Raw genomic sequence first — 14180 nt, forward strand, 5'->3', positions numbered from 1 at the left:
GTATTCACCTTATATCAGCAAGAAAGGTCTGTGCAAAGCATGCAGGCATTTGAAACAATGACACCAGATGCAGTCTGGTAAAAATGACAACCATGTGCATGTGTGTGCACACCCACACCACTCTAGGTAACAGGAACCATAGCTTGTATACGGTAGGGTCCTGTACCCACATGGACTGTGTAAATGCTGAAAAACATGCTCAGGCTCCTTAGTATGAGCACATACAACATATACACCAGTGGCAATTTCCCCTCCCCCATACACATCATGAGACACACAGAGGAATAGGCAATGTCCAAGTAAAACATCTCATTCTCTGACCCTCACAGCTATGTGTCTGCACACTGACATTAAGAAGTGTCTCTACAAAACCAAGCCTATTTTTAAAGGGCTTTACAAACACTTCACTAATTACATTGCATGTGTAACATGCACCACGTGCACATGCAGTGCAAGCAGGAGGAGTCTACGGGGAGATCCCCTCTCCTGCATACAGGCGTGTCTGCAACATCAGCCTTGATACAGACACATCCTGGGTGCTTGCAGGATACACCGCTTGCTCTTGGCCATAAAAATGCTCTTCCCAACCACCGGACTTCCCTGCTGCTGCGTCTCTGCTGTGAGATACGGTGGTGGCCATTCACTAGGCCCCTTTATTTCACATGCCCATCCCTTCCCTTCCCACGTCCCTACAAGAGAATGACGAGGGAGGCCCCTGGATGCTGGCGTGCAAAATGCCCGCTGTGCGCCTGCCCCTCCACATCCCGCCGGCCTGGCAGGTATCTCCCCGTGAGGCTGGGTGCAATCAAAGCACCCATGCCTGTGCCAGGAACCGCTTCCTTGCCCCAGTGCCAGCCCGGACAGTGACAGCAGGAGAAGATGCTAGAGAGCTCTGGCCCATGCCTCTGCATCCTCCGCCGGCAGCGCGGAGGGGGAAGGGAGGGGGCGCCCAACGTGCTCCCACGTCTCCAGGCCCAGACAGGAGCTGCCCCCTCCGCCCGCCCGCCCGCCCATGTGCGGCAGCGGCCGCGTGTTCCTGCCCGCGGGAAGATGCCCGGCCCCGGCCCCGGCCCCGCTCACCCCACGACTCCCTGGCTGTAGTTCCTCTTCTTCCAGGGGGTGCCGGTGTAGAGCGGCTCGGCCGGGCCGGCCTGGGCCCTGGCGGCCGGCCCGTCCCCCAGGGCGGGGGCCGCGCTCTGCGCCCCGGGCCACAGCAGGAGGCTGTAGTTGAGGCCGAAGGTGCTGGCCTTGTTGTCGCGCTTCCTCTTGTTGCTGGCGGCCGAGGAGGCGGCCGAGGCGGCGGCGGGCGGCGCCCCCCGCGCGGGCCGGGCCCAGGCGGCGGCGGCCGGGGGCGGCGAGGCCTGGCGGCGGCTGGGGTGGTGCTGCGGGCTGCTGGCGCTCTCGAGCGGCAGGAAGTCGGGCTGGGGGTCGGGGCGTGGGGTGCGGTACATGCCGGGCGGCGAGGCCGGGCCGGCCCCGGCGGGGTTGCTCTGCTGCTGCTCCTGCTGCTGCTGCTGCTGCTGGAAGTAGAGGTTGCGGACCCCCTGCGTGGTCTCCCAGATCTGCATCCACAGGCGGTTCGAGGGGCCGAGCTGCTCTGGCTGGAACCAGGCGATCCGGGGATCCATCAAACGGGGACCCACCCCGGCCGCCTCCGCTCCCCGCCGCCGCCAAGACCCTGTCGCCGGGTCCCCGCGCTAATGGCGGCTCCTATGGAAGGGCAGCTCCGCGCCTGCCTGCTCCTGCCTCCGCCGCGCGCAGCCCCGCCCCTCGCGGCCGGCAGGCAGGCGGGGTGGGGCGGGGCCGGCCGCGCACACGGGCCGCGCGTAATAAAGGGGCGAGCAGCAACGCCGCTGCGACCGCCTCCTCTCCCCTCCCGCTCAGCACAGCGCGCGGGGGCGTCTCGCGGCAACCGCCCCCGGAAGTGGGGGCAGCAGCCGGGCAAGGCAAAGAAGGGTCGGGCGGGCCCGGCTGCAGGTGCCGAGGGTGAGGCGGGCGGGGTGGACCCTGGTGCGAGGCGTCGGCAGCCCTGGGGAGGGCGCTGCTTGTCCGCGTCCCCCTCCATTGCCCCCCGGGAGTCGTCCCTGTAGCGCTCCCTTCGCCTGCTGCGGCCGGTCCCGGAGTCAGTGGCCGGCGCTGCGCGGCCCTGCCGGGCGCGCAGGCGGGAAAGGTAGCGCTCCTGCCTCTCCCCGACCCCGGCCGCGGCCGCGCCCGCTCCCAAGCGGTGCAGCAGGGGGCGTCCACATTAACCAGTTCGTTACACTACAGCGGTGGTCCTCAACTTCTTGTACCAGGACCCGCATGTCAACATCAGTGCTCCCTCCCAGCCCCCTGCCCCCAGTGTGTGGGGCAGCCCCTGCAAGGCTGCCCTTCTACAAGGGAAAAGCCAGGGTTTCCCACGTTTTTCTCTTTAAAGGAGAATCCATTTTTAAAGTTTGTTCGCCACTCTTTCGTATGTCTTTGTGACCCAGTTTTGGATTGTGACCCACAAGTTGAGAAACGCTGCACGAGGAAACATGAAAGTGTGACTGCTAGCCGCTGGGAGAAGCGTTGCCAGGCGGGTCAGCCCTGAGAGCCTTTTGAGGGTGCTGCAGGTGGCTGCACAGTCATGAGGTACGCAAACACAATTCACAAGGTAGACCCTGAGTTTTCAAATAGCAATCCATAGCTTTAAAAACACCCTGCCTTGTTGTGGTCTTTCTGAGCTCTTTGCAGCAGAATTGCTCTAGTAGTTTTCAGTAGCGATAAAACAAGTGAAAGCTAAGAGCTGGCGTTTTCCAAAGGGTGCCTTGAGCCTGGGGAGGAGGCCTTGAGTCTACAAAGGTTGAGAACCACTGGCCCAAGCACATTGGCATTCACAGTAGACCCAACCATGCAAATTTACCCCTAGGGTATAGACAGGCATTGTGCTTCACACACTTCACAAACCCACGTAACAGGGGAGGGTGTTGCTAACCTTGCAGATGCTTCACTGTCAAAGCTTCTGGGGGTGTGGAGAAAGGGGCAGATTAGGAGAGTCCTTCCCAGGGCTGCCAATGCCTCACACCCTGCTGGCAGCACCAAGGTTGCCTGTTTACTACTTGCCTCTCCATTGGCTCCTTCAGCCACTGCCACTTTATTCTTAAGCTTTTTTAGACTCAAGGCACTCCCTACAACTTTTCTACATCTAGCAAGCAGCACTTTCTGCATAGGTGACAGAGGGAGTCCCTTCTTTTCTCCATACAAGGGAGACTTGTATCTTCACCTTTGCCTCAATGCTTAAAGCCCAAGAAGAACCTCTTGCCCCCCAGAGAGCTCAGGGGCAGGGGTGACACTTCCTGTATCCTGTCCATGTTGGTGGCATTGCCAGTCTAGGTTCTCAGGAGGCCTGCAGCAGCCTCAGGGGGTTCTTCCTACCACAGCCACTTCACAGTCCAGCCCCATATGGCATCTCCCGGAAAAGGAAGCATAGTAGGATATTTCCACCACTTAAAAAGATCGCGTGGCACCATGGTCTGGGGTGTGCATCACACGTGAGGCACAGGGCTGGTCTGAAGCATGTACTGCATGTGGTATCCATGCCAGACCAGTCTTGTGCACTGGCTTCAGCACATGGGGCAGGACTATGGGCCTGATGCAGGCCAGCTCCAGATGCAGCGCACAGGGCCAGTCTGGCACAGGTGCCACATGCAACATGTGCCCCAGACCGGCTCCTAGAACTGCATGCAGAGTGCACCGACTCCAGCCCCAAGTGCCAATTGCAGCACATCACCCAGCTTCAAATGGCATGCAGTGTATAGGGCTAGGCTGGAGTACATGCTGCATGTAGCATGGCACCCTTGCCCAGGTGGCACTCAGGGGAGTCTGTGGGCCTGATCCAAACTGGGCCCAGATCCAATATGCAGGGGTGGTCCAGCACAGAAATCACATCCAGCATGCATGGGCTCCAAGCCCCATACTATGTGCGGCCCATACCAGACAGGCTCTGCCCACCACATGCAGCATGTGGCGCTGGGACCAGCATGTGGTGCATGTGGTCCCAGACTCAGACAGCACTGTAGGTTGGGCGATAGGACTCCGCAGACCAGAAAGAGGTAATGTTTTGGGGCAGTTTTGCCATGGTTTGTGCTATAAGCCACTTGAACAGCTGTAGGCTCGCTTTTTGCAGTGCTAAAAAAAGTGTACTTAGCACTACAAATGCAACACCTGTTCATGGCCCTACTCAAACCTTTGCCTAGATACTCAAAGTCCAAGAGCCACCCTGTGCTGTACATCACCTATTACCAATGGATTCACTTAGTACAGGTAAGGCCTGGGATAAGCAGATATTTTTGACCTGCAAGAAGGGCATAGGGTATATGGAAATTGACTCTTCTACATTTTTTTAGTGATGACATACAAGGACTTGAGAAGTTTTTGAATTTTTCTGTTCTAGTATATTTTTATTTTAGAAATTCATGGTGGAGAGGGTCTTTCCTCCTTCCCCCCACCTTTTTGATCTAGGCTTTAGGACTCTGGCTCTGTGTACAAAGAAAACTGAATTTGTAAAAAAGAAGAGATGTAAGAACCAATGATACAGTGTGTCCAAACTGTATTTGGAATGCCTGGGTCTCGATTACAGATGTCCAGGGGACTAAAAGGTAGGATGCCAAATTTCTCTAGTGTGTACAGAACTTCTGAAGGCTGAAGAATGATAAAGAAATAATATCACCACAAAGCCAAAAGAACAATATATGGGCACTTACAGAAAAGGATTTTGAGTCAATAAACTTTGTTTTTTTAATATCTGAGCACCTTCCACATCAAATCAGTAGCAGTATACCTGGTCAGCATCATGGAAGTTCTGACATTTTCCCCTTCAAGGTGTCAGAACTCTGCTTTGGGTAGGTTTTTGTGTGTTTGGAATTAAGGAGATTAGAGTGGTCTGGGAATTAGATGGATATTTACATCATACCCCTTGGAACATGGAAAGTAAATCTGAAGGGGGGGACATTGAAACATTTCCTAGAAACTGTCAGACACAGGTTTTGCCTGATCTCCTATGCAAAACTGGTATAGCAGAATTCTAGCAATAGACTGCCCTGTCTTCGGTTTTTCAGAACATAAGTGCTATACTGGCTCAGACCAATGGTCTGTCTAGGCCAGTACTGTATCTGTGACAGTGGCAAGTAGTAGATGCTTTAGAAGAAGAGTAGTATGACGTGGGCATGTGTAGCATAATCTAGACACATCCATCATGCCCTCTCTGGCATCAACTAAAATTGGTTTAGGGATGTCAGACACTACATCCTTAATTATTCTACTATATAGTCCCCAGTTTATCTGTCCTCCATGAATTTGTCTAATCCGTTTTTGAACCTAGTTACATTATCTGCCTTCATAATCTCTTTGGGATCAGGTTCTACAAGCTGACTATGCATTTTGTAAAAAATATTTCCTTTTTTTTTTATTTTAAACCTGCCTCCTGATAATTTCAGTGAGTGCTCCCTACTTACTGTATTCTGGGATTCAGTGAATGACCTATTTCCTATTCACTCTACTCTCATCATTCATTATTTGTAGACCTCTTATCATATCTGCATGCCCCTCATTTCCCCTTCCCCAACAGGCTTCTCCTTCCCAAACTGAAGAATCCTGGCCTTTTCAGTCATTCCTGGTCCATAGACTACTCCATACTTTAATCATCCTTCTCTGTACCTTTTCTAATTCTACTACATCCTTTCTGAGATGTGGAGATCAAAACTCAGTACACAGTATTCAAGATATGGGCTCACCATGGATGTATACAGAGGCATGGTGATGTTTTCAGTTCTGTTCTTAATGATGTCCAACATTTTGTTGGCTTTTTTAATCACTTTCGTGCATTGAGCCAATGTTTTTAGAGAACTGTCTACAATGAGTCTAAGGTCTCTTGTCTGAGGTATAACATCTAGTTCAGAGCCTAGCATTGTGTATGTATAATTTAGGTTATTTTTCCCCATGTGCATTACTTGGCATTTGGCAACAATTAAGTTCATTTACTACTTTTTTGTCCATTCAATTTTGTAAGATATTTCTGAAACTCATCAAGGTCAGTTCAGGATTAGACTACCTGGAATAATTTAGTGTTACCTGTGAACTTCATCTATGTTTTCACTATTCATTCCCTTTTCCAAGTCATTTAAAAAAAAGTTGAGCAAAACTGGCCAAGGGATCTTTGTCAAAAGATTTTTGAAAACAAGCATATTGTATCAACTAAATATCCCTTGCCAACATGCTTGTTAACACCCTCAAAGAACTCTAGCACATCGGTGAGGCAGGATTTCCCTTTACAAAACAAAAAAAAACGCATACTGAGTCTTCCCCTGTACCTTGTATTTATCCATGTGACTGCTCATTTTATTTTTATTAGGGATGCTAACCATTTGTGAGGAATAGAAGCAAGACTCAATGGTCTATAGTTCCCAGGATCACCTCTGGAATCCTTTCTGAAGACAGGTGTTTTGTTGGCAATGTGCCAGTCCTCTGGCAAAGAACCCATTTGTAACAATAGGTTACTTATTATTGCCAACAGTTCTGCAATTTCACATCTGAGTTCCTTCAGAACTCTTGAGTGAATGCCATCTGGTGCCAGTGACTTACTAGTGTTTAATTTATTGATTTGTTCTAAAACCTACTTTATTGTCACTTCAATTTGATCCAACTCTTTGGGTTTATCTGCTAAGAAGAATTGATTTGGTGTGGGAATCTTCTCAATATCCTCTGCTATAAAGACTGATTCAAAGAATTCATTCCCTTTCTCCGCTATGGCCCTCCTGTCGTTTTTACACTTTGGTCATCTAATAGTCCCACTGACTCTTTTCTGTTTCCTATTTCTGAGGTATTAAAAAATCTTATTATTAATCCACATTTTTTACAAGCTGCTCCTCAAAATCCTTTTTTGACCTACCTCACCATGCTTTTGCCAAATTGTGCATGCATTCCTGTTTTCCTCATTTAAGCATGTCTTCTACTTTGGGAATAAAAGGAAATTAAAAAATCTAGAATTCTTGGTTCCAAAATGATACCTTTTACTAGACCGAGAAATTGCAAAAAACCCTTTTGGAATAATGCCTTTTTGTCTTCACTAGCCTCCTTTACTCTGCTGTTAAAACCATGCAGTTCTTACTAAACTCCTTGCTATCCTTTTTGATCTGCAGCATGCACTTTTTTATGAGCCTCTATTATAGTTTATACACAGCTTTCAGGCTGCCCACTAGGTTTTGAGCTGCTTCCTGCTCCTCTCCTTTCACTGGGGGAAAGGCAGTGGGGAGATACAGGGTTATGCTGATGGTCCATTCCGCTCCCCCTCAACTTCTAAGAGTTGGCAGGGGGAAGTGGGGGGGAAACAGAACCATACGTCTGTGGCTGACTGCAGCAGCATATATGATTTTGAAGCACTCCAATGGTAGGGAGTAAGGGGCAACAGGGGAGGCTGTAAATCTGTCTTCAGATGTTCAAATGTTCCATTTTTCTAATGCTGCTGCACTTTGAATGTCTGTGTGCACTCAATGAGATCGCTCTGTGTGCTTTGTCTCTGACTGGTGCAGTGTAACTGAGGGGGACAACCAGGACACCAGCCCCAAGCATCTCCTTTGCCAGGGGTGCAAAAGCTGACCATGTCAGCACAACTGGCATGGCAAGAGCTGGCGCTGCCCTGTGTGCTGGCAGCTGCCTCAGGCTTGGACCTGCCCTGATAAGCCTTGGATCTGCAACCTCTTCACTCACTCCTGCTATTTGCTTAGGAGCTGTCTTTTGTGTACTTCTATACTCTTATGATCCTCCCACAGAAAACACCCAGAGCACACAGCCCCAAAACAAATGCTCTCTCAGAGCATCACCACCAGACAAGCAGACTAAAGTCACCCATATTCATCCACCTTCCAAGAACCAGGCACCAGACATACTCCTTTTCCTCCCCACACATTGAGATCCATTAATAACTGTCCTATTTGCTCTTCCTAGTTTGCACTTGCATGTTTCACCTTGGGATATGGGATCTGCATTGTCTAATAAGAGTAAGGCTTCATAGAATGAAATTCAGTCTTTGATGGGGCTGGGTTTGACATATTAATTGCTTTGAAAATTAGGACTTAGCACAAACTGCCATCAGAACCAACTGGGAACAAATGAAGGGACATGAGCACAGGCACCTCATGGAGATGGAAAGTGTTTGTTAAATTCTCAGTAACACCATTTTCCCAAATATATTGTGAAAATTTATAAACATTTTCTGAGACCTACCAAGTCCTCCAGAGAAAGAAAAAAGAATCAAAATGGGGGGTTCTGATATTTCAAGGAATTGGGGAATGGGAGCGGAAGAGGCAAGAAAATAACTATTGTTTTTTAAGTTGCTTTCTTAATATACCAGGAAGTAGAAGAAAGGGTCATAAGCCCAATTAAAAAAAATATCCCTAGAAAAATACAGCAACTTACATCCCAATTCTGCTGTGATTTGGTTCTCAGACACTGGGTGCATCTACAGTCAATGAATGCGACCCAATGAACTCCAGAGCCGTTTGAGGTGGAGAAAACTGCTCCCAGGAGCAGGATCTACATGTACACCTGGGACAGCAGCAATTTGAGCTGGGGTAAAGCAGCCTCCCCACACCTGGCTGGATGCAATTTACACCTGCCATCAGCATCCACACATGTTTTAGTGCAGTAAATTACACTGCTGTAAGAGAGTACTGTCTCCAACAGTACCATCTTATGACAGAATTAATTTACTGTGCTCTGGTACACATGTAAACGGTGATGCTTTAATTGATGATTAATCTAGTCTGCAGTAAAGCACAAGTTTAAATGCACCCACAGTGTGTAATGTTAAGCATTTTGCCAAAGTCCTGGCAGGGTTGCGGGTTAGCATCTACAAACTTTCCCACCAGCAGTTCTTTTGCTGTCAAATATGGACATGACACTGAACACTGTGATGTCATAAAAGCAGGAGACATCATTAGGATTTGTGGGAGACAGGAGCAGTGGAAGTACACCCACATATTCTCAAACTGACTTTTCTGTCAACATTTGTTTCTGTCCCCTCAAATCTTAATAGATGCACTCTACTTGCAAAAATTGCAGTCAGTGTATTAATGGGTCAGATATTTTTCTGAGTTAACCACTAAACCAAAAACCAAAATATTAAAAAATGCTAAAAATATATTTTACTCTCCAATAACTCAAATATTACTAAAATGATTTTCCTCAAGCATTACAAAAATGCTAAGTGTCTTCGATTCTCCAATAACTAAAAAATTGCTAGTGATTCTCTCTCTCTCATATATATATGAAGAGGGAAGAGATGCATAAAAATCTCAGTGATTCCTTTATCACAGCAGCTCAGAAACCTAGCCATTGACATTGTGCCCTCCATCGCTCTACTAGAATACCTCAAAAACATAAATGAATTTAACTTCACAAGTGCCCCTCTGAAGTAGGAAAATCCTTTATCAAACGCTGTCATAGTATTCAGGACACTTGAAATGGCATCATGATGTTTCAGTATTTATTCTGGGCTTTAAACCCTACAAAATGCAAGCAGCGCCTGGAACCAAGGTTTGCAGCTTGTGCCCAGTTAAAATAAAAAGTATTCAGTTTTGGTCCTAAATAGTGGGTATGGACAGACAAATACAATTATACTATCAAAAAGAGAGGGGGAAGCTTTACTGTGTTTTAAGCGGATCCATTTTAACTGTAACTGTTTTGTGCCTCTGCTCAGTTTTAGAGTAAGTGGAAGCAAAACTGCAGTAATCAAGCAGCTCTTTCACTCCTGTGTAAATTTTCCCTGGCTTAGTTTCCCTACTACAGGATAGGGGAAAACACAGGAAGCAGGTACAATGGATCAACTGACATATGCTCATGTAAGTTCCTGCCCCCTGTTTAATTGTGTCATATAATTTTCCTATAAGGTGCTTTTCATACAAATAAGGAATATTTGAAAAGGAGTATGCCTGATTAAAAGCTTTAGTAATATGCTCTTTTTGACTCAGTAAAATAAATACCCCTTTGCATGTTCTACCAGGTGAACTTTGGAATTCAGTTCAAACTTTCTAATTTAATCTGTTTGAAAATTGCAAAAAAGTCTCTATCTGAAGTATATATTTTAGTTAATTAATGACACTTTAACAAGATGTAAAAAACAATAGCCTTTCCTGGGAAATATTTAATGGAGGACAAATTAAACATGAAAAATTTTAAATGTCAGCTGGCCAGAAACTGACTGATTAGCTCATATTTCTAGATAGTATTGAAACCACTGGAAAAAAAAAGAAAGATATAGAAACAAAGTGAAATTATAGTGTAATTAGATTTCAGAAATCAAGTCTTGATTTGTAAAGGATTAAATACTTTGCATGGATTTTTTAGTATTACTTAAAGACACCAGATATACCTCATCAAGTAGCTATGGGCTTAGACATAGATAAAGACAGTATAAGTTTTCCCACTTGTACTCTTGCTGTGCCTCAACCCTGATGGAAAATAACTCTGGGAGTGAGAAACTACATCAGTCCTGTCTTCTGAGACTGCCAGCAAGGTTTGCAGCTTGTGCCAAGTGTCATGGTTTTTGTGATGTGGATATATCTGCTGCAAACTGGACTGAGACCACCTGCTCACTTCATGTATTCCAGAAAGGAGCCATCAGATATCTTTTGATTGCTACTACTTTGGACTGGATTTAAATTTGCAATGACAGGGACAAGACTTTGTATCTGTTACTCCTTAAGCATGTTTTTGCTGAAAATCTATTATCCAGGAGAGGACAACCTTGAGTTTTCAAGGTAATACTTGTTCTTTGTATGCAGCATGCTGATTTTTCCAATGGCTTTTTTGAATAGCAATTGCAAACAAATCTTGGTAATCTTATTTAAAACAAACAAATTTCTCTTACCTCATGTCTTTAATTTGCTCCTTTTGTCTCTTATGTGAGAAAATGTCACGATAAAAACTTACACTGCTTAAAAGGTTATCCATTCCTCCAACAGGCCTGTGAACAACTCAGTCCTTAACTTTAACATAGAACATGTTAGACATACCCTGGATTTGTCAGTGGGTGTGTATTTTAACATTTTTGAATGCTCTAAATTGTTTTAGCTTTTATTATTATCTATGGCAAGAAACTAGTAGAAATAACAGTCATCTGTATAATATGAGATGCATCTGTTCATTAGCTGAGATCAAGGGAGGGGAAGGACAAGTTCTGCCTGTCCTACTGCTGTTGAATAGGTAGAGATTCAGAATCTCTCTCCTTTAAGTAGTAAAGAAGATAAACATATTGTATTATCATAGTGCCTGGAGGGCTTCATTGAAATCAAGGCCCAAATGAACTAGGTGCTGTACACTGATAGAGGCAATCCCCATCTGGAAGGCCTTACAGTGTTTTAGATGGATGGAGGGCTGAGGACCAAAATAACCTGTGATTGTATGAATACTGCTCCACCTTATACTCTTTACTCTGTAACATGCAGGCCACATCCAAATCATCCTAATTTTTCAGTTGTAACATTTTTCAAGATTTCTTGACTGCTGCCTTGATTATTGCAATCTCATATTCACCTTTAATTTAAAAATGATGCCAAAGTAGTCTTTATTCATTGCTTCAGTTGTATTAGTCCTTTTCTTCTGGTTTCAGTTTCTCCACTGCATTAAGCAAAGTTATAATCCTTACTTTACCATGTGGCTTTTCTGTACATCTCCATCCAATCTTTTCTCTCCCTAGTCCATGACCTGACACTTCACTCTCAATGATGAACAGCCTTTTTACTATCTTACACACTTTCACCACTGACCCTTTTATACATGAAACCTGTTCTCCAAATTAATCTTGCTGCCACCATTAATACTCTCCACCATGATGCCAACAGCAAGTCACCCAGTGGTAGCAGCCACGCAGGTTGCACATAAAAAAAATCTACGATACCTCTCAATGGTATACTTGGCTAATTGTTATTTATGTTTCCATAACTCTTTGGAATCCTAATAAAGTGTCAGGACTCCATTCTGCTAGACACTGTAGAGAGAAGTAACAAAGGCAACAGTCCTTGTTCCAGAGAGTTTACAGTTTGGATGTTAAAAAACAATTGGTGATGGAACAGATTACCTACTGATCCTTTGCTAAGATCTGTTAAGTGGTATGCTCTAGTATCCTATCTACTAATGCAAGTCTTCCTTTACAGGGATACTATTTCACATATGAGCTGTTGAATGCTCTAAGTTCTGCCACTGTTATCCTCCGATTTCTTGATTACTGCTGGGAAGAGGTGGGTCTGACTTTCAAAATCTAACATCACTGAAGTTCACACTTTCAATATGAATCAGACCAACTGCATCTTAAAGACCAGGTGCCTTGTCACAGATTTTCTGTCTTTTACAAGCATTTCTTTCTTGCTCAGGCAGAATAACTTGAGCTGCAAGACTGGTATTCCTAGGAAGGGAGAAAACTATAGAAAATATACACCTCTGCAGATTGACACAGAATAACAACAGTTTACATAAAAGCATGCATCTTAGCTCAGCCCTTGTCTCACCAGTGTCAGGTAGTGAAGATCTAGACAGAAAGGAAAAGGAAAAAAATACCCACCACCTTCTCAGATACTAGCAAAGAGTTGTCCAGATTCTCCTAGAATGCACTAATGGAAACACCTTTGGGTAACCAAGCACATTTGGAAACATCATTGACACGTCATTGTCTTATGAGAAGGCAATGTAGTCACGTTGCTGCTGCATATTGCTGTATATACACAATTACCCTTTTGTATTACCAGCAATATTGGGGGGGACTTTGGGGGCAGTGAGAGGCACCAGTGAGAGGCACCAGGGTTGGGGGAGGCACTGGGGGTGCATGAAGGGCACCAGCAGGGTTGGGGAGTGCTGCCAGGGGGCTTTTAATTTTAATAAAGGATTTTGGGGGCTTTGTCAGAGAATTTGCGATTTTTCATCAGGGAATTTGTGATTTTTATTAATCAGAGAAAATTGTTAAAAATCCTAATTATACTGGCTGAATACACCAAGTCCTTGTGTGAATACACCAAACTAGTAAATTAGATAGATATCTCTAAATAGATGGGTATAAAGAGAACTGTTGTGGGCATTTCTGCAATGCTATCTATGATAGCTTGCATGCTGGTAGCAGGCTAGCACAGAACTCAGCGTGAATTGTAAAGCCCACCCAGGAAGCAAGATAATTTCTTAGACAGTCAGCTTGTACTGCCACTGCTTGACTGAGCTACTTGAAAGCTATGACAACAGTGACTGCAGTGACAGAATAGGTATATCATACGTATAGGGGCCTATCAAAATCTCAGTTTCGCAAAATCCATGGAGTGGGGGAGAAAGTTACTGAAAAGAAAATGCTGGCTCCCCAAAGAGAGCCAACAGTCCTCAAGACACTGTGACAGCCTACTGAAGTGGGGAAGGGGGTGGTCTGCCCACTTGAAGGGCTGCCAGCCAGATGGATGCTGCTTCTTGCTGCTGATTGGTTGTGAGGGCTGCCTGTCATGTGGTCCAGCTCCTCTCTACCAATCAATAGCAAGGGTTGGGGCCACATGACAGGCAGCCCTCACAGCCAGCCAGTGGCAAGGGGCAGAGCCAGTCGGGGGGGGCACGTCCCACCCATGAAGTGGCTGCCAGGCCCTACATTCTGCCTGCAAAATTGGGAGGCAGCCGCCACAAATTTGGTAGGCGGCCACCTATGTAGAATAAATGCTAACAGTGTATATGAGGTATACATCAATAATTTCAAGAGGAAGTAGAATATACAGAGTTTGAAAAGGAGAGAAAACACAGCTTGGGAATTACTTGCACGAGAAAAAAGAAAGTAGGCAGAGTTCTAGTCTGAGTTCTGTCTCCAGTCCAAAAGGGTTGGTAGGGAAGACCGTTGCAGTGAGATCACCAAGCTGGTGGTATAGATTTATTGTATACACCTTTCGTTTTGTTTCCCATTGCTAGTCAGAAGTAATTATTTGATTTCTTTTCTCATGAAGGCAACAATTAAGACCTTTTTTTCAGCACTTAGTTTACTGGTGAAAAATCCCGTAAATGCGTAACAGGACCTCTAGACCAATAATCATCAGTTATACAAGTCATTAACATTTCACTCTGTCTTGGTGTGGTCGTTTGAAAAATACCCATTTGGGTTCTTGTATCAGGTATGTAACAATTTAAGCATTTGCTAAAGTCAGAAGCAA

The 14180-nt window shown here is 45.8% G+C and overlaps 1 protein-coding gene and 1 long non-coding RNA gene across 2 annotated transcripts in view; one reads left to right on the top strand and one right to left on the bottom strand.

The window, feature by feature from the left end:
- Window positions 1-1733, bottom strand: part of TENT4B (terminal nucleotidyltransferase 4B) — a 69237-nt gene extending 67504 nt beyond the window's left edge. Inside the window, exon 1 of the mRNA XM_006273209.4 lies at window positions 1081-1733. Coding sequence (XP_006273271.2) covers window positions 1081-1628 — 548 coding nt within the window. The 5' untranslated portion in view covers window positions 1629-1733. The remainder of the gene's footprint in view (window positions 1-1080) is intronic.
- A 79-nt stretch (window positions 1734-1812) lies between these two features.
- Window positions 1813-14180, top strand: part of LOC109285694 (uncharacterized) — a 29929-nt gene continuing 17561 nt past the window's right edge. The window contains exons 1-2 of the long non-coding RNA XR_009455277.1: window positions 1813-1977; window positions 2472-2613. This is a non-coding gene — a long non-coding RNA (uncharacterized LOC109285694). The remainder of the gene's footprint in view (window positions 1978-2471; window positions 2614-14180) is intronic.

Source organism: Alligator mississippiensis, chromosome 10 (assembly GCF_030867095.1).
Source record: "Alligator mississippiensis isolate rAllMis1 chromosome 10, rAllMis1, whole genome shotgun sequence".
NCBI lineage: Eukaryota > Metazoa > Chordata > Crocodylia > Alligatoridae > Alligator > Alligator mississippiensis.